This window comes from Schistocerca americana, chromosome 1 (assembly GCF_021461395.2).
Source record: "Schistocerca americana isolate TAMUIC-IGC-003095 chromosome 1, iqSchAmer2.1, whole genome shotgun sequence".
Taxonomy (NCBI): Eukaryota; Metazoa; Arthropoda; class Insecta; order Orthoptera; family Acrididae; genus Schistocerca; species Schistocerca americana.
In genome coordinates this window covers 142,022,123-142,049,700 of record NC_060119.1, presented here as the reverse complement: position 1 = coordinate 142,049,700, position 27,578 = coordinate 142,022,123, and the positions used below count along the sequence as shown (strand labels likewise).

The following is a 27,578-nucleotide window of genomic DNA, read 5'->3' as shown; positions in this document are numbered from 1 at the left end:
AAACGAAATTGAAACATAACAGCAAAAGCTTATTAGAACACAGAACTGCTTTATTATCTATGCCTCGAAGTGAAGACATTACGATCTATGACTAAGGAATGACGTCATTGTTCAAAGCCGACGGGTTGTATCCCCTGCTGCACTAGACCCGGAAGGAGCAACAAGGGTGAAGAATTTTCCACTGTAATTTCGAAACATACCCAACACATACAAAGCTATTTACGCTGCCCTGAAGGATGATTTAGGAGTGCAAGTAGAGTACTGTGCTTCGTTTCTAAGAAGCTACAGCTAATATGTTTACGGTTTTAGACATGTTATATTCTCAGAAATCATGTACATGACCAATGAGCTGTAATTTAGTTTGTTTCTGACTTGGGCTTTTAATCCGCACTAGAATATAAAACTCAATTTTGAACTCTAGACAGGGATTCACAGTCAGTCTGGGAAGTTTTACTTCTATCATTGTAGCAGTGAATTCTACGGTTTTCCTCTAAATCATTCTTTTTATGAACCATATATTACTTTAAGAAGCACTGCAAAACAATTGTAATAAACTTTATGTCCCTAACAGCACTGTTTCCAGATCTTCCATTATCAACTTAACATAATATTATTATTGTACTCTTCTTTAGAACAAACAGAGCCTACTTTTTTTTTACTAGACTGTCCCTCAAGTTTGATATAAGATAATATTGAGTTAAAGGATGCTAGCAATTCCACAGGTCCGGATCGAATGTATTTAATTACTTTGACTTACTGTTTGTGGTAAACAGTTCGCAACGAGTTTGTTTATTTTATTACCGTTTCCTTGTGTGCTTTAGGATACAATGCTTATAATTTCCCTATTGCACAAATGTAAGCAACTGCCTTCTTATCTTTATCGCTATATTCCACAAACATGTATGACTCCGAGACATTGCGATAAATTAGCAACGAACTGTCTAGAATGTGTCACTTTAAAATTAACTGTGCACTGAAAGACGGGAAACACTAGTCTGAACAAGCAGCTGACTCAGACACGTTTTGCGCGCCAGATTTGCGGCGATCTCCTGTCCACACTCTCCAACGTGTCTGCACAGATGTGAAATTAATCCCCAGATTTGATCAATCTCGCTCCAATCTTCAATTCTATGTCCTAGATTTATGCACATTTTACATGTGCAAATATCCTGTTGATATGCAACGATCTGTCTACATAGATGTCATGTGCACAAACAGATCATTGCGTGTGGACTGGCCTTTAACTTTCTCTACAAAAATATTAGCTTAATCTTCCTGTTTATTTGTGTTGACTCACCAATATGTTCTGAGCCCTGGTCTTCATCAGTGAACTTCGCGTATTCACCATCACGTGCATTCATCTCATGTAGCACAGTTACCCTTGTATGTTAATCTGTCAGCGTCCACTACGCACTAGTTTACCGATATCATTTATAACTGGAACATATTAATGCACAGAAAATCAATATTTTCATTAGGAATCATATTGTAACTTCTTAGACGACACTTCCAATGTTGGATTTTGTTGATTGCTCTGGCTTATACCTCTATTACAGCTTTATTTAACAGAATTTTCAGTTTCACGGCAAATCATCTAAGGACAAACCAAGTTTATTTTCATTATTCAGGAATATCTTTTGATCTACCTAAAATCTATTCCTCTGTGTAAGAACTATTTGAAATAACCATTAAATACAGAGCTGCAGTATGATATAAATAAAGCAACAGGTACGCTCGCCGATATTAGTACAGACGGCCGTGTACAGGTTATTTGTGAATTGTAACGGCTGTGAAATTGGTAGTGATGCGGTGTTCTTTAAAGAGGCGGCGGTAGAGATCGTTGGAATCTCGCGTCCTGTGTGTAGTGTGTCTCCATCTTTGATATTCGCTCCAGAGATATGAAATATTTTCAGATGATTCTATTCGTGTTTACATTTATTACCCGGCCCCTGGGTGATCGGTAGAAAATGAGCGTGGTTAGGAGTAGGCAATGGTGCAATGTCGCGTATAACTGTAGCTTTGCGCATGGTATATGTGGACGAAAAACTGCATCTCGATGGCACTCAGTTTCTGCTGGTTCAGGAAGCACGGAGGAAGACAGTCGTGAGGAAAAGAACGTGAAATTAAGTGGTTTTGCAAAAGCATTCGCAAAGTATACTTCAGAAGATTCTCCTGCAGCTCAAGAAGAACTTACATTTCCTGCATTGTTGAGAAATTCAAAGTTTATTGACGTATGTTTTTTATATTAAAATCTTGATCATATTACTTTTTCGTGTTCGTGTTTGTATTGAGTTTGCATTTACAGTTAGGCGATCCTGTGGGCAAAGTTGTAGAAGGTACCATATTTCACGTTGTTGACGATGATTTATATGTAGACTTCGGCTGGAAATTTCATTGCGTATGCCAGCGTCCACCAAGGAATGGGAGGTATTTGAATCTTTACTTTGGTCTCCGATTATTGCTAGCATGTATGTATTGAATTAACCCTGTGATATTGCACACAGGTGTTGTAAATTGTGCCAAGTTTCAAATAATGATTACTGGGGAATTGAACTATAATTCCTTTTTCTTGGATCATTTCGTGCAGTGGAAGTAATACGGCAAATTATAATGAATTATGTATGTAGACTTACTGTCTGGTACACGTCAGTGGAGATTTAGTATAAGAAAATCTCCCTCCCCCCTCTCTGTCACTGCGTCTCCACACACACCATTTCAAAAGGATTTCAGAAGGAACAATGATATCCGTACGTACATACCAGAAGAGAGAAAAAAAAATTCATTATGCCATATTAAGTTTGTATTCTGTACATAAAGTGGTGCACATTGTTGCAAATAAACTTTTTGATAACTTACCCAGTGATACAAAATGACTGGCAAACAGCAAAGTAAAATCTGAAAATAAAATGAAGAAGTTTCTCTTTGACTAGTCCTGTTCCATATAATAATTTGTATTATTGTAACATGTAAAAGGTGGTGTGTAGGAATTACTAAATGACACCTGTGTGTCTTTTTTTAATTAAAAAAACTTGTAAATGGTTGGCATGTAGGCCTTTGTACAAAATAGTTTGCGATTTGAATATAAAATGACTTGTTAATCATCGTATGATAAATTGTCTAAATGATTTGAAGTGTACACATTCAGTTTGACTAGCTTTGGGACACACTTTCACTATGGAAGTGGAACAAAGGACCACTGGACTGAATATTTCACTCACCAGCAAACTATATTGATAATTTTGTTTTTGCACGTGGGTGTCTACATATTTTGCAAATGAAAACATTGCCCATTGTGGATGGACAACTTTCGTATTTAGTAACTATTTCAAAATAGTACCGCATGTAATGGAGAACATTTTTATTTGAGTAAGTGTATGTTGAAAAGAGAGATTCTGATACTAAAACTCATCAGTTATTTAGTTTCATGTCCCATCACACATTAATTTGTAAATGTGGCTATGTGCTGAACATTTATGCTTGAAAAATTACAAGCATAAGTAATTCATACTCATTACCTTTCAGTGGTCGTAATAATATAAGTTCTGTTAGATAACAAGAGTTTTCAAGAAGAAACTTTTTCAGTTTGTTTTCAAATTTTACTTTGCTGTTTGTCAGACATTTGGTCGCAGCATTGTGCATCCCTTTTTGTGGTAAGGACAAAGAGTTCCAAAATATACTTTCTCAAAAAATTGAAAATCCAGGATGGAATGTAACAATATTATGTAAAGGATAATTGCCATATAACGGAGGTGCTGAGTCGCAGATAGGCACAACAAAAAGATTGTCACACAATAACCTCTCACTCACGCGCAAATGCAACTCACACGCACATGGCCACAGTCTGTGGCAGCTGAAGCTAGTGTTCAGCTGCCAGAGACTAATCATGTGCGTGTTGAGTTGCTTGGGCATTACAGAAATGACAGAGTCCACCCATCTGCTTTGACCCATGATGATGTCAGTATGGCGTAAACGGCTACTTCCAGCATGAACAAAATGACAATGACATCACTACATACACATGCCAACAAAAGTGAAAATGACATGATAACATTTCACTCCAAAATTAAATGAAACCAACACAAAACTACAGGAATCAGACATTTCCATTGAACTATATAGCTAGCTCATTCGCAACTATCGATACGAAAAATACCAGCACCTAACCCCGAAAAGTGGAATCGGGCATTTCCTTTTACCTATATAACTCAACCGCAGCTATCGATGCCAAAAAACCACCAACAAAAGCCTCCAGCAATACCACGTAGGTTGTGCACCACACACTTATAGCACCACATACTCGTCAGTCTCATGTTGTTACCATAAACATGATACCAAATGTATTAAGCAATAAACCTGACACCTGCAGAAACTGTATACCAGACATCATATCATTACCCATCTCAGAACGTAATGATACACTCATGAACTTCACTATCATATCCATACCTAACCAAAATCAATTTAAAAAATTATTCTTATTTCTGCACATCAAATGCCAAACATATAACCAAAACAACTTAATAGCTCACTGAAAACACTTCCACAACTCGCATTACTGCTCCAACTACCTAAACTAAAGACCACGTTAACACAATGACAACCAAAACTCAAATGAATACAATACCACATGTTAAATTCAGCTCCACCAGAGGGCTTGATCAAATACAACGTGGAATAGGTCCATTCTGTTGACCCATTGCTTTTTTTGTGTGTGTGTGTGTGTGTGTGTGTGTGTGTGTGTGTGTGTGTGTGTGTGTGTGTGTGTGTGTGTGTGTGTTCGTCTATTTTTGACAAAGGCCTTGTTAGCTGAAAGCTTGTTGTGTGACAGTCTTTTTGTTGTGCCTATGTGCGACTCAGCATCTCTGCTGTATGGTGAGTAGCAACCATTCTTTTTATAAAATGCCTTTTTTCCTGTTTAAATTCTCAAGAACATAAACACCTAGAATTTTTGAAGTTCCCATCCTGTTTATTATTTCCTCACCATTGGTGTAGTACTTCTAGACTGCAGAACTGAACACGTATTTTCAAAACTGTGAGTGAGACTCTTTGTAGAAAACCATTCACTGACCCTTTTAAGAACATTGTTTACCATTTCTTCTTTCACTGTATGTGGGGTCTATATATGATTTGAGCAGGAGATAAAAACTGTAGTTCTGCTCCACTATTAACTGCACCTGAACAGTTTCTTGTGCAGATTCATTCCCTGTGGTTCTAGTAAAGCTAACCTGTACGCTTAGAGTAGTAGGAGGCCTATTACTAGTTCTTTATTATACACAATTTCCTCAGGACTCGATGACTAAAATATTGTATGTCTTCTGATATCCAACACTTTGCATTGGAAGATTAGGCTTGATGCAGTTTCATCACCCTTGCGACACGACTTACACATATGGGGGTCAAAGGAAGTGTTAGATTCCAATGTGTTGCTGTGAGTTCCGGTATCGGGAGTTGCTGTTGAGCTATATAGGTCAAGGGAAGTTCAGTTTGTGGGTTTGGGAGCTACTGTTGAGCTATGTAGGTCAAGGGAAGTGTCTGATTCAAGAGGATATTGTGTTTAGTGGAATTTTGGGAGTTTTGTGTTGGTTTTTTTAATCATTTTGTGTGGTTTGGTATGGTGGTGTGTTTCTGAATTTGTTTATATTTACTTTGCCCCCACCCAAAAACCCCCAATTTCCCACACTCGTCCCGTTAGTTTCATTAGGTTTTTTGTGGAACGCGTGTGTGTTGGTTTATCAATGTATTTTCGTGTATTACAGAAGTGTCAGATTCCACCCGTCTGCTGTGACCGATGGCATCACCAATATGGCGGAAACAACCATTCTCAACGTCTCCAATATGGCGCCTATGATGTCATCACATAAACATGACAACAAACACGAAAATACATATAAAACCAACAAACACATCTCTCTCCAAAAATATAATCAAAACTAGCGGGACCAGTGCGGGAAATTGGGGGTTTTTGGGTGGGGACAAACTAAATATAAACACATACACACACACCCCACGATCCCAAACCACATACGACGATGGCATAAAAACACCACAAAATTTCCAAATTCCGCTACACTTACTATTGGTCACTTCCCTTCACCTACATAGCTCAACTGCAATTGTCAATACCACAAAATAAAAACCAACTACTACAAAAATTATAATCACACCGCAACTATCGTTACCACAAAACCAACACCTGAAACAACAAAAATTGGAATCTGACACATCTTGACCTATATAGGTTAACAGCAGCTCATGGTACCAAAACGCACATAGCTACGATGACACAGAATCAGACACTTCCCTTGACCTATACAGCTCAAATACAACTGACATGACCAAAAAAATTGAAATCCCGTACTTCCTCTTAGGTACATAAATCAACCACAAGTGCCGATACCAAAACATCAACCATCAACACATGCAGTCAATAACGCCGACCCAACAACACATAAAAAGCCCCACTGAACATTGTAACGCGCGAACAATAGACTCAAAAAACGACTACTCACCATAAAGTTCCGGTGCTACACACTAACCCTCAACTTGCATATTCTGCTTGCATATTCTGCTTGCATACACCCACATTTCACTATCTCTGTCACAAGCTCAAAAAGATACAGAAACTTAATGACAGACAACATGTCGTCCCTCATTTCAGCCCGCAGACATGCACTATTAAACTTAGAAGCCGTATCCATACCTAACAAAAGAAGCCACAAATTGAATTAAACGACTTACCACACGACAAACACAGATAAATGCACAATTCAAGCACCAACACCCAAATGAACCCAATACACCACATAACAAGCGGACCTCCTCCCCCCCCCCCCCCCCCCCCCCCCCCCACACACACACACACACACACACACACACACACACACACACACACACACACACACACACACCACGAGAGGACACCCCCAACTGCAACAAGACGATATCAAAAAACACAACACAGTCATAAACTAAACTCCGACCTCACACAACTCAACACCCTTACGTCACGGGTCAAAGGCGACAGGTGGGTTCGGACGCCTCTGTTGACCCTGTCATTAGTTGTTCTGAGAGTATAGTGAGTCTCCTTTTGATGCCCAGAATTACAGAACTTCCCTTGAAGTGTGGCTTTGGTAAATTAGCTTGGAATGTTTTTGTTTTTGGATCATAGTCCAATATTCATCATGCTGCCTGTTAATCCAGTTTTGTAGTTTAGATTTAACTGTGGCCTTAGTGATGGTTATTACAGGTTCCAGTGCAGTAAATGGAATTGTCACACCTGTCCTGGTTAGCGTGTCACCTTGTTCATTGCCACTGATTCCTGAGCTACCAGGAACCCACAGCAGGATTACCTTGTTGCCCCCCATTAATTTGAAACAGTTGTTTCATTCTGCAACAATCCTTGATTACATTGCAGGAGCCGATAGAGATTTCAGGGCTGCTTGGCTGTCTGAATAAATGTAGATGCAATAACCTTTGTAATGCCTATGCAAATTTTCCTCTGTGCATACCATGATGGAGGATATTTCCTGCTGGAATACCATTGCCAGCTTTCCTAGAGAGATTGTGCTCTGGTACAGAATGTACACTATATACCCTGGCCCCAGTGTCTGCATCTGTTTTGGACCTATCATTAAACCAGACTGTCTCCAGTACACTGTAGTAGTTTATTCTTCCAGTGCTCCTACCTCCAATTGTTACATTGAAAGTTTTATTGAAGCAGCTGGAAATTATTGTATAGTTATCAGACATTTCCCAAACCTTACTTACATTTACCACATTCCCTATATTGGTGTGATATTCAGGATATCTTAAAAGCATACAGTTATTTCCAGTTTTTAGCCTGTATGCCCCTTCCACTGCCTCTGTTTTAACCCATGGCTGTAATGGAGTCACATCCACATCCCACCATTTTTCATGTGTCATGGTAGCTTCTACTTTTCTTCTGCTCAAAATTGTCTTGATGCCATGCTCAAACCATGGATTAGAAGGTCATATTGGTAAAAGCCTCTGAAGTTGTGGTTTATTTTGTAAGGAGTTTTTTTTTATTTTGTTTCTTATTTAATTTTAGTGTGTATGGTGTTTGGTAGAGAAAACTTGTAATTAGTTGGTGGGAGGGGTGTTGTGGTTTGTAGTGAGAAGTTAGTAGGGGTGGTTGTCTGGAGGAAATAGGGGGATAGTTGAATGGGAGTGTGGAGAAACCCCTCATATCCAAGAAATGAAAGTTTTCAGGAGATACAAAAAACATTCCAGGTTTTAAAATTGTAGAGAAATGCATTTTTCTACTCTGTTTTCATTAAAATTAATGTAGAGGGATGAATGCCAATGCTGTATAGGCAGTCCTAATATATTTTTGTAACAATATGTTAAAATTTATTTATTTAACATGTGGGGTTTCTCAGCATTTTGTAATAAACATAAATCAATACTTAACTCGTGCTTTATTGCTTATATGTTAAAAAATCAAATTATGGCTATTTTCCATTCTCTTTGGCATTACTCCACTTATGGTTCATTCTTTGACACATGTTGGCTGGTTGTATATGTCAGAATAGATGTTCTTGATGATTTGTTCTTTTGGTAAGAATGGACAGACCACCTTAGGTCATGCATTTTCTTCTCATTTATGGGCACATGGCCTTGATAAGCCTGACTTACAGGGTTTAGTGGAATTACAGTTCGATGAGCCAGTTGGGATTTGTGCTCTCCTGCCCCGTTAATGAATGGGCTAGCTTTAACAACATCAAGTGTTTCATGTGACTAGCAAAAATGCATGAATTGTTACATGAAAGAGCTATTTGTCATTTCTGTGTTTAGCCCTTCCCTTAGTTTAAACAGAAATAGCATTCTTTCTTTAGCCACAATTCCTTAAAATTTATTACTGGTTTTGTTTTGACATTTTCACATAAAAATTCATCTTTGTGCTCGATTCTATTATTAATTCTGCATATTCTTTCTGATTTGCATTTTCATGGTGCTGAAATCTCTATTACTGGGAAGATAAAAGTGGCCTATTGTTGGAAAGTAATGGGTAATGAACTGAAAGCTTCCCTGTGTGACAAGCGTTAAACAAAATCTCACCATTTTATGATTTTTATTTTGGCCTCTACATAGTCAGAGCACAGGTGAAGGACCCTAACATGTTGTTCAACATTTTCATTGATATAATAAAAAAGAAATGAACAGACTTGATTATGGCTTTTTTGTGCTTTCCTTCATGACAGAGATAAATCCTGGTTCTTCCACTCCATATGTAGTGCACATGAAAGATATTTACTGAAACCTGTCTCAAGTAAAACATATCTTTTATTGGTATTGAGGCAATTGCAGGTTCTGCATAAAACCAAACAAGAGGCCTGCAGTGGTAGAATCAGTTATAGTTTTTGCTTTAACTGTATATAATTTCGTGAAGAATTTATCAGCACACCTCATGTGCACTATTAATTCAGCTATTGCTGCCCTTTAGCAGCATCATTCAGAATAGATTTTGATTTTCACACTGAGCTCTTTACATGTGCAACATGTGTCCACCTGTGGTTGCCCAAAGTTTAAATTAAAATGTCCCTGGAAATTTTTCTCATATAATCAATGGTCAACCCAAATATCTTATTTAATGTTTTTGAACATCCGTCATATACTCTTCATATTAAGTTTAGGGTCAAGATAATTCCATTCTTCATTAGTATACTGTGCTTTCCTGACTGGAAATGAGTTTATCTGATTTTTTTTATTTCCACCATTAAAGCCACTAGTTTTGAACTTCCAGGATGGCATACCCCGTCTGATCTTGTGGAGATTTACCTTCTTTCAGCAGATTTCACAGACTCCTTATTTGGTCATTGCTGATACCAAAAGCACATTGGAAGGCAGTTGTGTAAACCTGAATCCTTACTTCAGACCTTAATAACCAGTGAACATATGACTGGGAGGAAGAAACCAGAAGGATAAAAATTCCTTATCACTTTTAGGCTTCTTTGGTGCCACTGGGTTTACTCCTATGAGGCTTTGAAAGAATCCATACTGTCCATTTTTTGTTTGGACATTAATAAATCTGGTGTATAATTCCTTCTTGCTGGCCTCCGTTATCTTAGTTCTTGTGCACTTCATCCAACAACTGGAAATAGAATTACATATTCAGTTGATTTAATGTCCTACATTATTATGTTCACTGTGGTAATTAAACCTGTTTTGAAGCAATGCTAAATTTCAGGTTAGAATTCACCTGCAGCCATAACCATGTTTTGGTTGAACTATATTCCCTTTTCAATTTGTATATGCTTCATTTTTTACTCTTGCTCATTTTACGGCTGTGTGTTTCAGAAACTCCACTCCATTGTCCCCCCCCCTTCCCCCCCACAGCATTTGTCACTAGCTTCACATTTTACTACCAGTAACAATATAAATGGATTAAACCAACTGGCAATGTGGACTATTCTCTCTGTTTAAAAGAGTGTTGACAACTTAAAATTTTGAGAAAGCCTGTATCTTTTGTACTTGTGGGGTTTCTCATCGGTTAAGTGATACAATGGCTACATAACCATACAAAAAATGTTTGGGATTTCTCTACACAGGTGCCAACTCCATGGGGCCCGAGGGGGCTCGAGCCCCCTCTCAAATTCGTTAGGACTATCTTTGCCACTTTTCCTTGAAATATTACAGTGTCTTATCAGACTCAGTGTCCGTCTCAAACATATCTGCAGCTATACTGCTAGGTAACGATGCCATCATCTCCATAGATGCTACAATGCTTTTGGTCTTAGTTTCTTTGTTGCATCAATATGAGTTTGGTGATAACATTTTTAGTGTGATTTGGTGCATGCAGGAAAACAAATACTCCCAAATAATCCAAAATTCTGAAAAATTGTTTTGTCTGGTGTATGCATTATTCTTACAGCTCACTTCTACTGAATAAATACTTGATTTGCATTGTCTCAGAAGATAATTTCAAAATACTACAATGAGAGATATTCCTAAAGGCATAGTTTCTCAGATTTTTCCCGTTGTGGTCATTTTGCGACATTTGATAGGGAGTAATGTCGTCCGACTCTTCCCAGAACAAACTGTCTCACAATTTCAATAGCAAAGCACTCCATGATGCTAAACACCCCTTTTGTACCATCAGCCACTGGAATTTGTTGAGCATCTCTGTAACACTTTCATGCCAAACAAATATCCAGCGATGAAGTGCACCACTCTTTGGTGGATTTTCTCTCCCTCTTCTATTAGTCCTGTCTGGTAAGGTTCCCAGAGTGATGAGCAGTACTCTAGAATTGGTCAAGCAGGAGTTTTGTAAGCCAATTGTTTCACGGGTTAGGAAATTTAAGTTTCTTCCTGTGAATGTCTGGCATCTGCCTTTCCTACTATGGGGGGGTGGTTTGAAAAGTTCTCGGAACGGAATTGGAAAAAAGTACTTACATCACTGAATTTTTTTCTTTTTTCTTTCAATGTGGTCTCCCTGTAGATTAATGCACTTGGTCCAACAATGCCCCAGTGCCTTGATCCCATCTCAAAAATGAGTTTCCTCCAGGTCTGCAAAATAGGTGTCAACTCTGGCTATAAATTCCTCGTTTGAAGTGAATCATCATCTACCAAGAAAAATTTTCGGTTTTGGTGAGAGATGGATGTCTGACGGAGCCACATCAGGAGAATAAGACGGGTGTGGCAACAATTCATACCTTAGTTCGCGTAATTTTTTCCGTGGCGATGGCACATGTGTGCGGGCATGCACTGTCTTTGCTGGAAGATGACTGTCTTCCTTGCTAAAACTGACCTTTTTTGCGTATCTTTTGCTGCAATTTGTCCAGGAGGTTAGCATAGTATTCTCCAGTAATTGTTTGCCCAGTGGGGAGATAATCTACAAACAGACTCCCCTTCATGTCCCAGAACACAGATGCCATGACCTTTCCCGCCGAAGGATTTGTCTTTGCATTGTTTGGTGGTGGAGAATCAACAGGTTTCCACCGCTTTAACTGTTGTTTTGTCTCTGGGGTATAGTAGTGCACCCAAGTTTCATCTGTGGTCACAAAACGGCACAAAAAAATCTTCTTCGTTTCTCCTAAAACGAGCCAAACATTGTTCCGATGTGCCTATTCTCATGCATTTTTAATCCAGCATCAAAAGTCGCGGCACTCATCCTGCAGATAATTTTTCATGTCTAATTCTTCAGTTAAAATGTGGTATACACTTTCAGATGACACCTGGCAAGCGTGGATCATCTAAGCACTCCCAAACAAATTTAAATTCATTTGTCCGCTTGACAACAGTTGAATATGAAGAAGCAGAATCCCCCAGTGTATTCTGTAAATCAGCAATGCTTTCATACCTTTCTTTACGAAGTACTTAATCACTGCTCAAATCTCAATTTTTTCCATCTTTGCAAATCACTGTGCGGGAACAACAACAGAGCCATGTCACTTCCACAGTTCTCTTCCAAGAGCACTGACATGGTACGTGTTTACAGGCAATAGTACAATGTATATCGCGTGAAGAACTCATTGCGCTAGCGCTGACCTCTCATGGTGATTCCGAGAACTTTTCAAACCACCTTCGTATTTGTGCTCATTCCACTAAGGTCACTCTTGATGGCTGCTGCTTGATATTTTCTAGTAGATACTGTTTCCAGGAATTCGTCATCAAAAGTATAATTATCCAGTAGTGGGTTTCTTCTCCAGTGTATGCACAATGTTACATTTATCTACGTTCAGGGCCAGCTGCCTATCCCATTGGTCAAACCTCTGCAGACCTGTCTGCAAATCGCTACAGTCTTGTGGTGTTGCTACCTACGTATAGATAACCATATCATCTGTAGGAAGCCTTATGAAGCTTCTGACATTTTCTACTTGATCATTTATGTATATTGTAAACAGTCTTCATTTGGCAAAAACATGCTCTAAGAATAATACGTGGTGGTCACCCATGATCATCTTATAGATATCTGTTTAAGGAATTGGGCATTCTGACTACTGCTTCACAGTACATTTATTCCCTCATGAAGTTTATTATAAATAAGCCAATACTATTAAAAAGGAACAATGATGTACATAATTACAATACCAGAAGGAAAAAATTGCATTCGTTTCTCCACACCAAGGTTGTCTTTAGCACAAAAAGAGATGCACAGTACTGAAACAAAAATTTTTGATAACTTGCCCAGTGATATAAAATGTATGAAAGGCAGCAAAATGAAATTTGAAAACAAACTGAGAAAATTTCTCTGTGACAGCTCCTATAACGCAGAAGAATTTCTATTACTGTAACGTGTAAAAGGTGGTTGGTAGGAATTACTAATTCACGTCTGTACATCTTTTTTTTTCTTTTTGTAAGTAAAGAAAAGAAAACTAACTTAGAAATGTTCAGAATGTAACTGTAGCTACAAATTAGTATGTGATGTGACTGTAAAATGTCTTGTCCCACATCATTATGACCTGTTATGCAAAATGATCTGTGGAACATGTAACTAACTGTCCTATCACACTTCTTTGGAGGACTCCTAAAATTATATTTACATTTGCTGGTTTTATTCTGTTATGAGTGATTGATGTGTTGAGGTCCATCTGGTAGAACATTGATGTCTACAATGCTGTGGATCTTGCGGAGATACAGAGATAGCGGAGTTCAACAAGATCTGTGTTTGTGGAATCCATATTGATTTCTGTAGATGAGATTTTCATTCTCTTGTCGATTAAAACTGAAGAAACTGCAAAAAGGTGGGAATTTAAGGAGATGGGACCAGGATAAACTGAAAGAACCAGAGGTCGTACAGAGTTTCAGGGAGAGCCTAAGGGAACAATTGACAGGAATGGGGGAAAGAAATACAGTAGAAGAAGAATGGGTAGCTTTGAAGGATGAAATAGTGAAGGCAGCAGAGGATCAAATACATAAAAAGATCAGGGCTAGTAGAAACCCTTGGGTAACAGAAGAAATATTGAATTTAGTTGATGAAAGGAGAAAATATAAAAATGCAGTAAATGAAGCAGGCAAAAAGGAGTACAAACGTCTCAAAAATGAGATTGACAGGAAGTGCAAAATGGCTAAGCAGGGATGGCTAGAGGACAAATGTAAGGATGTAGAGGCTTATCTCACTAGGGGTAAGATAGATACTGCTTACAGGAAAATTAAAGACACCTTTGGAGAAAGGAGAACCACTTGCATGAATATCAAGAGCTTTGATGGAAACGCAGTTCTTAGCAAAGAAGGGAAAGCAGAAAGGTGGATGGAGTATATAGAGGGTCTACACAAGGGTGACGTACTTGAGGACAATATTATGGGAATGGAAGAGGAGGTAGATGAAGATGAAATGGGAGATATGATACTGCGTAAAGAGTTTGACAGAGCACTGAAAGACCTGAATCGAAACAAGGCCCCCGTAGTAGAAAACATTCCATTAGAACTACTGACAGCCTTGGGAGAGCCAGCCCTGACAAAACTATACCATCTGGTGAGCAAGATGTATGAGACAGGCGAAATACCCTCAGACTTCAAGAAGAATATAATAATTCCAATCCCAAAGAAAGCAGGTGTTGACAGATGTGAAAATTACCGAACTATCAGTTTAATAAGTCACAGCTGCAAAATACTAACGCGAATTCTTTACAGACGAATGGAAAAACTGATAGAAGCCGACCTCGGGGAAGATCAGTTTGGATTCCGTAGAAATGTTGGAACACGTGGGGCAATACTGACTCTACGACTTATCTTAGAAGAAAGATTAAGGAAAGGCAAACCTACGTTTCTAGCATTTTTAGACTTGGAGAAAGCTTTTGACAATGTTGAATGGAATACTCTCTTTCAAATTCTGAAGGTGGTAGGGGTAAAATACAGGGAGCGAAAGGCTATTTACAATTTGTACAGAAAACAGATGGCAGTTATGAGTCGAGGGGTATGAAAGGGAAGCAGTGATTGGGAAGGGAGTGAGACAGGGTTGTAGCCTATCCCCGATGTTATTCAATCTGTATATTGAGCAAGCAATAAAGGAAACAAAAGAAAAGTTCGGAGTAGGTATTAAAATCCACGGAGAAGAAATAAAAACTTTGAAGTTCGCCGATGACATTGTAATTCTGTCAGAGACAGCAAGGGACTTGGAAGAGCAGCTGAACGGAATGGACAGTGTCTTGAAAGGAGGATATAAGATGAACATCAACAAAAGCGAAACGAGGATAATGGAATGTAGCCGAATTAGGTCGGGTGATGCTGAGGGTATTAGATTAGGAAATGAGACGCTTAAAGTAGTAAAGGAGTTTTGCTATTTGGGGAGCAAAATAACTGATGATGGTCGAAGTAGAGAGGATATAAAATGTAGACTGGCAATGGCAAGGAAATCGTTTCTGAAGAAGAAAAATTTGTTAACATCGAGTATAGATTTAGATGTCAGGAAGTCGTTTCTGAAAGTATTTGTATGGGGCGTAGCCATGTATGGAAGTGAAACATGGACAATAAGTAGTTTAGACAAGAAGAGAATAGAAGCTTTCGAAATGTGGTGCTACAGAAGAATGCTGAAGATTAGATGGGTAGATCATATAACTAATGAGGAGGTATTGAATAGAATTGGGGAGAAGAGGAGCTTGTGGCACAACTTGACTAGAAGAAGGGATCGGTTGGTAGGACATGCTCTGAGACAGCGAGGAATCACCAATTTAGTATTGGAGGGCAGCGTGGAGGGTAAAAATCGTAGAGGGAGACAAAGAGATGAATACACTAAGCAGATTCAGAAGGATGTAGGGTGCAGTAGGCAATGAGAGATGATGAAGGTTGCACAGGATAGAGTAGCATGGAGAGCTGCATCAAACCAGTCTCAGGACTGAAGACCACAACAACAACAACATGTCGTAATTTGTGCACATAAAACATGTACCATAATTCTGCAAGAGACAGACATCGGCTATTATCTGAGCTACGTATCATAAGGTGGAGTTTAGACTCTTCACAAGTATGCTTGTGTCATCAGCAAGTATTACTAATTTACAAGTTTTCTTTAAAATTATGTACATTAACAATAAGATCCACTATAGTCATTTTAAAATTACTCTATAGTAACACTTCACGTGCTGCAGCTGGTTTCCACCCATCAGAGCCTACAGCCATCCCTGAACAGTTGGCGGTTGCTGAACTATCACAACAGTTGGTCAGTTCACTTCCAAATCATTGTCTGCCTTTCTTTTGTGGTGTGTTGGGATCCCAAATCCTGGGCCTGATCTTTCTACTTTGGATTGTATCGCACATGAGAACCACTCCCCCCCCCCAAACTCTCTCTCTCTCTCTCTCTCTCTCTCTCTCTCTCTCTCTCTCTCTCTCTCTCTCTCTCTCTCTCTCACACACACACACACACACACACACACACACACAGAGAGTCAGCAAATCACGTTCTGTTATAATCAGAGAAATTGCCCAATGCTGGATAAGATATAACCAAATGCAATGTAGTGGAAGGTTTAGTGTATTCACCTGAAGTTTTGGAGATGACAGGTTCAAATCATGTCAAAGGAAGCAAAATTTTCTTAAATCTAATCAAAAGACTTTTATAATTATTCTTTTCCAATAAATTGGTTTAAATGTAATTTTTTATTTCTAACAGTCTTCTGCATCTTTTTCTTCCTATCATTGTTTTTCATTTGGAATCTTCCTGTATCACCTATAAACTACAATTAAGTGCTAAACAGGACTGCTCATTGGTTGATAATGTGGCAGGTTATGTATTGAAACTGGAATTTTTCTGTCTTGAGTTTGCTTGTAGAGGTTAATCACCACAAAAAAGTTGTAGTGATTTTAGTTCTAATGCAGATTGTTGACCACTGTTTTCTTGGATATATTGCGCATCACAAGGTTGGGGTAAGGTTAGACTGTGAGGTTAAATTCAGGAATACAAAATGTCACCCGCCATATGTGTCATTGCTATCTTCTTATTGGTAACCATATTATCTGCAAAAATACTTTTGAAGCTTCTGACATTTTCTACTAGATCATTTATGTATATTGTAAACAGTCTTCATTGTGCAAAAATGGGCTATAAGAATATTACATGGTGCTCACCCATGATCATCTTGTAGACATATGTTTAAGAAGTTGGCATTCTGACTACTGCTTCACCATATATTTATTCCCTCGTGAAGTTTGTTATAAATAATCCACCACAGTTCAAATGGAACAATGATGTATAATTATATACATCATTGTTCCATTTGAACTGTGGTGGATTATTTACACTTGAAATCAGATGTCGACATTGCATCTCACATTTCTGTCGTGCTTTGCAACAGTCACTTCCAACATTGCTCTGTGTTGCACATTAACAGCATTTGTGAAGTGACCTGCTGCATTTGCATGTTGCCTATAACTGAGCAGTAGCCAGCAGCCGATGTGGCAACACTGCTGCTGCAAGGGACAGATGTCCACTGTCAAGTAATTTTAATCGGACTATAGTTAATTGGTGCTTGGATTTATGAGAATCTCAGTCAGTTTTGGAAAAATGCTCACAGTGCAGAAAGAGCAGCTAGGCACTTGCATATATTGTATGTGACCATGCACAGTCATAGGATTATTGAACTTTTGTTTTTCCTTTTCAGTTTCTATACTTGGGTCTGGAAGTTTAAACTTACCCTGTACTTTATGCTGCTCCTGATCAGCAAACACTTAAGATGTAGAACCATTTGCAATTTACAACTTTTGTATACTTGTTATTTGTGACATTTTCACTAATTTATGGTTTATTTTTGAGTTTTAAATTTGGTATGACAATATAGTATTATAGCTGAGCTGCTAATGAGCTCAATGTTGAAGTATCCTGTAATCATAAAAAATTTGTCCCATGTATTCAGTGCTGGTATGTTTAGTGTGTTATCCTAGAAACCTTTGCCGTAATTCTTTTAAGCAAATTTGGATATTGACCAGTACTTCTCAGTGCATTCAGTGGAGATTTCTACAGTTTACAACCTGTTCAATTTGAAACATAGGCCTATGAATACTTTGTCCATAAAGGACAGTGTCATGAAGGCTGTGACTTGAAAATGTAAATAAAACCATTTACTGTGTCAATCACAGATTGACGATATTCAAGGGAGGTTATGTTTAATCTTTTGCTGGTGGTAAAATTGGTTTTTCAGAAAAGGCACTGATAAGACCAAAAAAATGAATTTGTAAAAGTAAAGTTTACTTATAAGGGATGTAGTCACTAAGCCTTCTTCAGAAATCAAAAAGGAACACACACACACACACACACACACACACACACACACACACACACACACACAGACAAGTAGGTACACCTCATGCACTTGTGACTGCTATTCCCAGCCAGAATGAAACTCTGTCACATCAAATGGGAGCAGTGATCCAGAGTGGAGGGGAAAGAGGGAGGGTTAGCAGGCTACGGGTGAGAGGGAAAAGTCAGTGCTGCCTGGCAGACTGTGAAGGGGCTAGATGGTGGCAGGACAAGGCTGCCAGGTGCACAGGTGCATATTTGGGAGGCTGTGGGTTAGAGGGGTGGAGGAAAGTGGAAAAAGAGAGGAGCAGAGAAGGGGAAAAGACCGGTAGGTGTGTTGGCAGAGGACGATATATGTAGGGGTGAGATAACTTGTCCTTTGGAGGGAAGGTATACAAAAACAAATCTGCGGCAGTCTTGGGCACCCACACAGTATCCACCAGTGCCATCTTGAGGAAACTTTCCTTGTCTCCCAAAAACCCCAAACCCTGGACCTTGTTCATATTCTTTGATGATATCTTCATAATCAGGGCCGTGACACCATACACCCATTCCTTGACAATGTCAACGTCTCTCCTAAGCACTTCGCCAAATAACCCTCAAGCCAGCGTGCCACCTTCCAAGAGGTTGACCTTTTCCTCTGACAGCTCCATCTACACATCTGTCCACTTTAACCCACCAAACACCCACAGTAACTGCATTTTGACAGCTTCCATTCCTTTCACACCAAAATGTTTCTTCCATGCAGCCTGGCCACCCAGGGATGGTATATCTGCAGTGACAATAACTCCCTTGCCCAGTACGCAGACAGTCTCACAAAGGCCTTAACAGATGGATCTATCCCCCAGGTCTAGTCTGCAAAGATTTACCATGCAATATCCTCACACAACGCCAATCCTTCCCACCACCTTCAAGAACCAGCTACAAAGAAGCGCCACCTTCGTGACCTCGTACCAACCCAGATTGGAACAACTGAATCACATCCTTTGTCATTGCTTTGAGTGTGTATCATGATGCCCTGAAATGAGGGACATCCTACTAAAGACACTTCCCACCCCTCTTCAAGTGGTGGTCTGTCACCCACTGAATCTCCACAACACCCTAGTCAATATCTGTGCTGCTCCATCCCAGTCCCTTGCCAAAGGGATCATATCCCTGTGGAAGATCCAGGTGCAAGACCTACCCAGTCCACCAACCCAGCTCTTCAGATTCCAGCCCTTTCAAGGCTTACCCTACCCTATCAGAGATTGGGTGACCTGTGAAAGCAACCATGTCAAATACCAACTCCGCTGCAATCATTGAACAGTGTTTTATACTGATATGACTACCAACAAGCTGCCCAACAGAAAGAGAGACATTATCAAACTGTGACCAGGAGTGAAGTGGATCACCCTGTGGCACAACATGCAGCTGAACATGCTTGATTTTAATGGCTGCTTCACAGCCTGGGCCATCTGGAGCATCCCCTTCACCACCACCACCTTTTCTGAACTGTACAGATGGGAGTTATCCTTACAACACATTCTCCCCTCCCAAAATCATCCCAGGCTCCACTTACTGCCCTCATTCTACGCTTAACAGTTTGAATCCCCCCTGTCCTATCACTTCCTCCAAGTCATGTCCCCTAACCCCTCATTGCATGCCGTTCTTTCCAACACAACCACTGGTCTTTTTTTCTACTCTGCTCCCCCTCCCCCCTCTCTCCTTATCCTGCCACCATGTAGTCCCTTCAGGCTGTGCCAAGTGTGTGTGTGGGGGTGGGGGTGGTGCACTTCGGCCGAAAGCTCAAACGTGTAACAATCTTTTTGTTGTGCCTGTCTGCAACTCAGCATGTCAACTTCATGATCTACCCTTCAATAAAATTGCTGATCTTGCAAGTGTACTGCCAGATACGTATCTGTATAGCATAGCTGACTGTGATGATCATGGCATTCCAGAAAACCCATGATGTCAGTGCATAGTCTATTCTTCACAAATAACCCCAATATGAACACACATCTAAACGTGCCTCTCAGACAGACTGACAGTACTACTACTTGGCGGCCAGATACTTCCAGTAAAAATGCCTTCCACTATGATGATTCGAACAGATTGCCTCAAAATTTCACAAGTGTTTGCTAGTGATTTTGGATATAAAGGTGGGTTTACAACAGTAAAACTGAACATAGGATTAATGACGTCCATTCTGATTTAAGAATCTCTGCGACGTAGTCTAGTACTAAAATTTAATTTACTTTCATACCATATTAAATGCTTATGAAGTGACACATTATGTGAAAGGACAAAAGCTTTTACTTAGACTTCTTATTCTTTATCTAAAGTATGTTTGAGACACATTGGCTTTTTTAGTTTCCAGTTTTCCTAACTCATTGATTCTGTCTGCTGGATGAATTAATTAAATTTCTAATAAAGTCTCTCTGTTTATCAATCGTTGTATATTACCTGATCTTATTCATTTCACACTCTTGCATTATTCACCATATGTGTATTGGTACAAAATGCAGAAATCTTATTCCTTCTTTATAACCCGTTGGTTTTTTCCTGTTTCAGTGATTATGTTCGGGGAGCCAGAGTGCGAATTCGAATTAAGGACTTGGAGTTGTCAAGTAAATTTTTAGGATCGTCTCGTGACTTGACACTGCTTGAGGCAGATGCAACATTAATGGGAATTATATCATCACCAGCTAGAACTTCAGTGAAATAGTGATATTAGAATTTGTGCTACCTTTCGTGTGACAAAAATTGTTACAATTTTGTAAATATGTGATGTTTTCCATTTAGTTTAGATGAACTCTCTCCCACTTTCTCTAAGTTGAATTTTGTGTGTGTGTGTGTGGGGGGGGGGGGGGGCTTTATTTTAAAATATTTGCTACAAGCAAATGACATTTTAGAAAAAAAAAACGTTATTTATTATATTGAAGGTTTTTTCCCAGAATAATCTTCTTTAGTGAGAATCATAACAACTTGTTTGTAGTGGTGTCAGTAATAATGTTCTCACAGAGCAGTAAATATAAATGTGAACTATACTATTGAAATGTGCTTTTTCAGTGAATTGATATTTTTAATGTCCTATACTGCCAGTCCAGTTCTGAAGTTCATCCTGTAGTGTTACTGAAATCATAATCTGTGGACTTACACAGCTGATGAAATTGTTTTCTCAATTTCAGGTTTGATTTTGCCTCTCATATGATCAAAATGGTTTCCATTAATTTTTGACCTGATGTGTGAAAAATATTTACAAATGGCACGGTATTGTAATCTTGATACAATGAAGTAATACAAAAGAAAATTAGAGAGTTTTTTCTCAGTATTTGGTGATGTGTAAACAGGCATTATTGTATTCGCCAGCTGATATTTCAGTCATGCTTTATATCACATACTGTAGCACTTTTTTTTTTAACATAATAGTATACGATTACAGTTTTGGACGAAGCATTTGCATAGTGTTTCATGTTAAAGGACCAATAGTTAGCCAGTTATTGATTCCATTTATTCTTCAAGAGAAGTCGAAGAATGCTGTTGCATTGGATCACTCAGGGCACACATAAGTATCCACATGTGGAAGTTATTTCTGCCATCTTTTTGCAAAATCCTCGGCAGGTGTTGCACAGAACAAGCAAGTCACTTTTGATCTGCTCCGTGTAAGTCATTTTATGGGTGAGAGAGGAGGAGGGGGGGGGGGGGGGGGAGAAAAGGAAAAAATCTTTCTGCTGGGAACATATTGAGGAGGAACAAGTTAAAAGAAAAATATGGCTATAGGAAAGAGTTGAGATAACTCTAATATTGCAGGCGAGTGAGGGATAACTTGATGATTGTATGGTTGAATGTAATGTAATATAGCGGGGAAACTTTGTATCATAGAATGAAGACAGTGTTTGGTGGGTTAACTTCAGAGTTACCAAGTGTGTGTTACGAAGTGAGAGGGGAATCAAAACTTTTACAATGGGACAGACAGGCTCAAGACTGAAATTTATAGTAATAATTGTGCCCACAAAAAATTCAGTGAAGAAAAGTAATAAATAAGCACCACAATTGCTGGCCAGTACTTACCTTGAGGCTCCGAACTGATTATACCACCGGTAAACACACACAAAAGTACAACTGGTGGCATTATCCAAACTTTTTTGGAATGATGTACACAAGCTGCTTAGTGTCAGTGGAAAAGTAATGTATTCTGTGAAGTAACATATAGTTCCCATGAAAAGCGGTTCTAAAAAAGTTTGATGAATTATAATTCTTGTTTATTTTGAATTTTTTATATTTAATCATAAGGATTCGAAAATCAACTGCATCTGCTGCTAAACATAGTTCATTTTCAATAGCAGAACTTCTTGACACAGTGGCATTTGTAATACTGATTAAAATTGCATGACAGATTGTTCGTGTGATATGTTGAGGTGAGTGATCGATTGCAGGCGATGTCGCACATGAATCACTGTGATCAGTTGCTCATGTGTGTGGACTTTTATAGGACGTTGTCTACCTGCACACAGACATCACAAGATAATCAGCACAACAAGATATGCTATGTGACACGATATTCATGTCCTGTTTGGTTGTGTTGATCGTGCTTAAAACTAGTCATATTTTGTGATGTGCTGTTGATGAATTTTATACTCAGATTTGAAATTTCTTGTCTTAGATAATGATATAGCAAATGTAAGACCCATGGTGGCTAAATACTGAAGTGCTGCACCTGCAGGCCGCTGCTGAAGTATTCTTGGTGTCACATTCTAGTTACGGTGACTGTTTGTGTTAAGATGAAGATGGTTAGTTCACTTAAGGCCTGGACAGACACCATGTGGTCTAGCAGCATGGCCTGAGACCATGACCTGCAGCAGCTAGGCACTTCATTGAAATGCTTATTGCATTGTGTCAGCCATACAGAGGGTGGCTTTGATGCAGCGGCCACTGGCCTACTGCCATAGCCAGGACCAGGCAGTCTCAGAACAGAGACTTGGCCTGGTGGCCGGTGTCTGTGTATGCCTGCAGGCACATGTTTTGCTCTGTTCTCACACTTATGTCTGTGGCAGCAGCGGCGGGAGGCAGATGTGCCGTATTGGTTAGCATGTAGTGTACGCTGTGGAAATAATGGAAACAGAAAAACTTACCAAAGAGGTGAGGAAGTATAACTTCTTGTATGATACAAGCAATGCAGAGTATAAGAACATTTTGAAAAAGGCCGAAACTGGATCAAAATGGTAAAAATTTTTGCAAGAATTTTAGTTATCGCACATGTAGTGTTACATAAAATACACTCCTGGAAATTGAAATAAGAACACCGTGAATTCATTGTCCCAGGAAGGGGAAACTTTATTGACACATTCCTGGGGTAAGATACATCACATGATCACACTGACAGAACCACAGGCACATAGACACAGGCAACAGAGCATGCACAATGTCGCCACTAGTACAGTGTATATTCACCTTTCGCAGCAATGCAGGCTGCTATTCTCCCATGGAGACGATCGTAGAGATGCTGGATGTAGTTCTGTGGAACGGCTTGCCATGCCATTTCCACCTGGCGCCTCAGTTGGACCAGCGTTCGTGCTGGACGTGCAGACCGGGTGAGACGACGCTTCATCCAGTCCCAAACATGCTCAATGGGGGACAGATCCGGAGATCTTGCTGGCCAGGGTAGTTGACTTATACCTTCTAGAGCACGTTGGGTGGCACGGGATACATGCGGACGTGCATTGTCCTGTTGGAACAGCAAGTTCCCTTGCCGGTCTAGGAATGGTAGAACGATGGGTTCGATGACGGTTTGGATGTACCGTGGACTATTCAGTGTCCCCTCGACGATCACCAGTGGTGTACAGTCAGTGTAGGAGATCGCTCCCCACACCATGATGCCGGGTGTTGGCCCTGTGTGCCTCGGTCGTATGCAGTCCTGATTGTGGCGCTCACCTGCACGGCGCCAAACACGCATACGACCATCATTGGCACCAAGGCAGAAGCGACTCTCATTGCTGAAGACGACACGTCTCCATTCGTCCCTCCATTCACGCCTGTCGCGACACCACTGGAGGCGGGCTGCACGATGTTGGGGCGTGAGCGGAAGACGGCCTAACGGTGTGCGGGACCGTAGCCCAGCTTCATGGAGACGGTTGCGAATGGTCCTCGCCGATACCCCAGGAGCAACAGTGTCCCTAATTTGCTGGGAAGTGGCGGTGCGGTCCCCTACGGCACTGCGTAGGATCCTATGGTCTTGGCGTGCATCCGTGCGTCGCTGCGGTCCGGTCCCAGGTCGACGGGCACGTGCACCTTCCGCCGACCACTGGCGACAACATCGATGTACTGTGGAGACCTCACGCCCCACGTGTTGAGCAATTCGGCGGTACGTCCACCCGGCCTCCCGCATGACCACTATACGCCCTCGCTCAAAGTCCGTCAACTGCACATACGGTTCACGTCCACGCTGTCGCGGCATGCTACCAGTGTTAAAGACTGCGATGCAGCTCCGTATGCCACGGCAAACTGGCTGACACTGACGGCGGCGGTGCACAAATGCTGCGCAGCTAGCGCCATTCGACGGCCAACACCGCGGTTCCTGGTGTGTCCGCTGTGCCGTGCGTGTGATCATTGCTTGTACAGCCCTCTCGCAGTGTCCGGAGCAAGTATGGTGGGTCTGACACGCCGGTGTCAATGTGTTCTTTTTTCCATTTCCAGGAGTGTATAATAAAGTATGGTACATTAAGTACCAAACATCAAATTTAGTGTATATTACAACTTGAAGAATCTGGAAAATATACTGCAAGTTTGTAAGCAACAGTGTGATCAAAATGCATTGCAACTCATAGAAAATCAAGAGAGACAAAAAAAATTGCCACCTTAGTTGAAATCAGACTACATGTAAGCCATTTATGTGTGTCATTTAAGCGTAAATTGACTAGCTCCCTGTAGTATGTATGATGTTAAAATTAATTATTTCCATTATTGCTTCTAACAGTTACAACCACAGATGTTTCTCCAAATAGTTGTTTTATAATAGTGTTTAAAGGAATACCTCAGATCTTATGAGAAATATTTTTGGCACAGTTTTGTCAATGCTCCAAAAAACTATTTTTTGCCTAATGTTTTGAGTTAGTAAAGTGTTTACCTACTGAATTATTGCTGGATAACACAAAAATAGAAATCAATTCTTGGCTGTAGCTTCACAGAGCTTTTCCTTGTTTCTCTAATAATAAAGTTATGGATATGTTATACTGTAAGTAGTCTATGAAACTGTGTCTTATCTTGCTCTGCGATTACTTGCGTTAATAGAGTAATAGATAATGGTGTGTGTGTGTGTGTGTGTGTGTGTGTGTGTGTGTGTGTGTGTGTGTGTGTGTGATATGCTGGGCTTGTTGAGTGCTGACAGGCCAGGTAAGTTCATATGCAGTTGTGCTAAACGTTCCAAATTTTGATACACAGGTGCCTTGCTTTCCTGAAAACAGCTTTACCGTCTTGGAAACAGTAGAATGAAAATGACGTGAAAATGCAACTGTTCTGCTTTTATTTGTAGTTGCCAGATGCATGGAGAAACACCAGTCACAACAAAATAAATGTTAAACTATTGTAGTCACAAAGTATTTTGACATGCAATGAAATTGATAGATTGCTACCCACAATATAGCTGAGTTGAGCTGCAGACAGGCACAGCAAAAAGACCACTAAACATGTAAGATTTTGCACAGAAGACCTTCCTTCCGAAATAGAACACACACACACACACACACACACACACACACACACACACACACACACACACACAGAGAGAGAGAGAGAGAGAGAGAGAGAGAGAGAGAGAGAGAGAGAGAGAGAGAGAGATATGCCATTTTGTGGACAGCCAACTTGTTTTTTGTCATGCCCTTATAGAACAAAGCACATCGCTATGGTCAAGAAACAGCTGGCCCACCAAGTTGCTGAGCACACAGTCCAACACATCATTGTTTATTTTAATGACTGCTTCACAGCCTGTGCCTTCTGGATCATTCCTACCAATACCAGCTTTTCTGAATTGTGCAGGTGGAAATTCTCCCTACAACATATCCTGCTTTTCCTTAACCTTTGATAGTCATTGTTGTTCATCCATCTATCCCTTACTTATTCCCACTACACAGCCTTTTATTCCACAAGTGCAAACACAGGTTTTGTACTTCTCTCCTTGTCCGCCATCCTGATTTAGGTTTTCCATGATTTCCCTAAATCGCTTCAGGCAAATGCCAGAATGGTTCCTTTGAAAGGGGATGGCCAATTTCCTTCCCCATCCTTCCCTCATCCAATGGGATCAATGACCTTGCTGTTTGGTCCGTCTCAACCTCGTCCCTGTAGGCTCTCACAAACAGCACTTTACCATCCTCCGCCTATATGTCGCTCTCCCTTCTCAGCCCAGCCTCCTCCTTATTCCCGCCATCTGATTGCCTCTCCCTATCATACACAGTTGCTCGCAGTCTGGTCCCAGGAGCAGTGGTTTTGTGTGTGTGTGTGTGTGTGTGTGTGTGTGTGTGTGTGTGTGTTCCAAATAAAATAATGGAAAATCCAAGATGGCATAATGACAGTATTATGAAAACACACACGTGTGTGTTTTTATTTCAAAAGAAAGTGCTCTGAAAGCTTACATGTTTAGTAGTCTTTTTTTTTTCCTGTCTGTAACTCAACTCCACTATTTGGTGAGTAGCAATCTATCCTTTTCATAATACTGTCTTTATGCCATCTTGGTTTTTCCATTGTTTTATTTTGAATTTTCTTACTTTAGTGTTATGGCTAAAGTTGGGTCAGGTGTTTTTAGATACAATTATGTACTTCATGAATTCTTCCTGAAATCTCATTTGACCAGATCTAGGACACAGTTAAACTGGGCAATATTTAACCTGAGGAACTGGCATAACTTTGTCTTCAGTTACTAAATGACAATTTTATATGTGTTGTAAAGAAACTTTCGTCAAGCCTTATCGTATGGATGGAGTGTTTCAGCTTTTCCATGATGTAAGTGTTGGAGTCAAATGTCACTGTCTTTTACAGTAATTACGACATAAATTGCGAGCATTAGTTTGAAAAATGTGCATCTGTTTTCAGGAATTGTTCACAACTGAGCTACATGTGGCACACTTTGGCAGCATACTCAAAATACTTTAACAGAAGTGACATATGACACATGTTTCAAGTTTAAAAACAATTTCATTATGTTAGCTACATTAGTACATGCTGAAGGCATAAGCCATATAACTAGCCCACAGTCTATTAGGCCTGGCATTTAGCATGTTGACTGCCACAAGGCCGCCACCAGCCACAGCCCCCCAGGGAGTCCACAACTCTTTTGTGGATACGTGCATAGCAGGCACGGTACCCCGTCCTAATGTGGCCCTCCTTCCTTTCCGGGCTGCATACCTTCCTTTTCCGCATC

At 40.1% G+C, this 27,578-nt stretch overlaps 1 protein-coding gene across 1 annotated transcript; it reads left to right on the top strand.

The window, feature by feature from the left end:
* Positions 1 to 1,874: 1,874 nt before the first annotated feature.
* Positions 1,875 to 21,466, top strand: LOC124620773 (28S ribosomal protein S28, mitochondrial). Its single transcript, XM_047147093.1, has 3 exons — positions 1,875 to 2,231; positions 2,306 to 2,427; positions 20,741 to 21,466. The coding sequence occupies exons 1-3, from the start codon at positions 1,968 to 1,970 to the stop codon at positions 20,892 to 20,894; spliced, it is 540 nt and encodes a 179-aa protein (XP_047003049.1). The 5' UTR covers positions 1,875 to 1,967; the 3' UTR covers positions 20,895 to 21,466.
* The last annotated feature ends 6,112 nt before the right edge of the window (positions 21,467 to 27,578 follow it).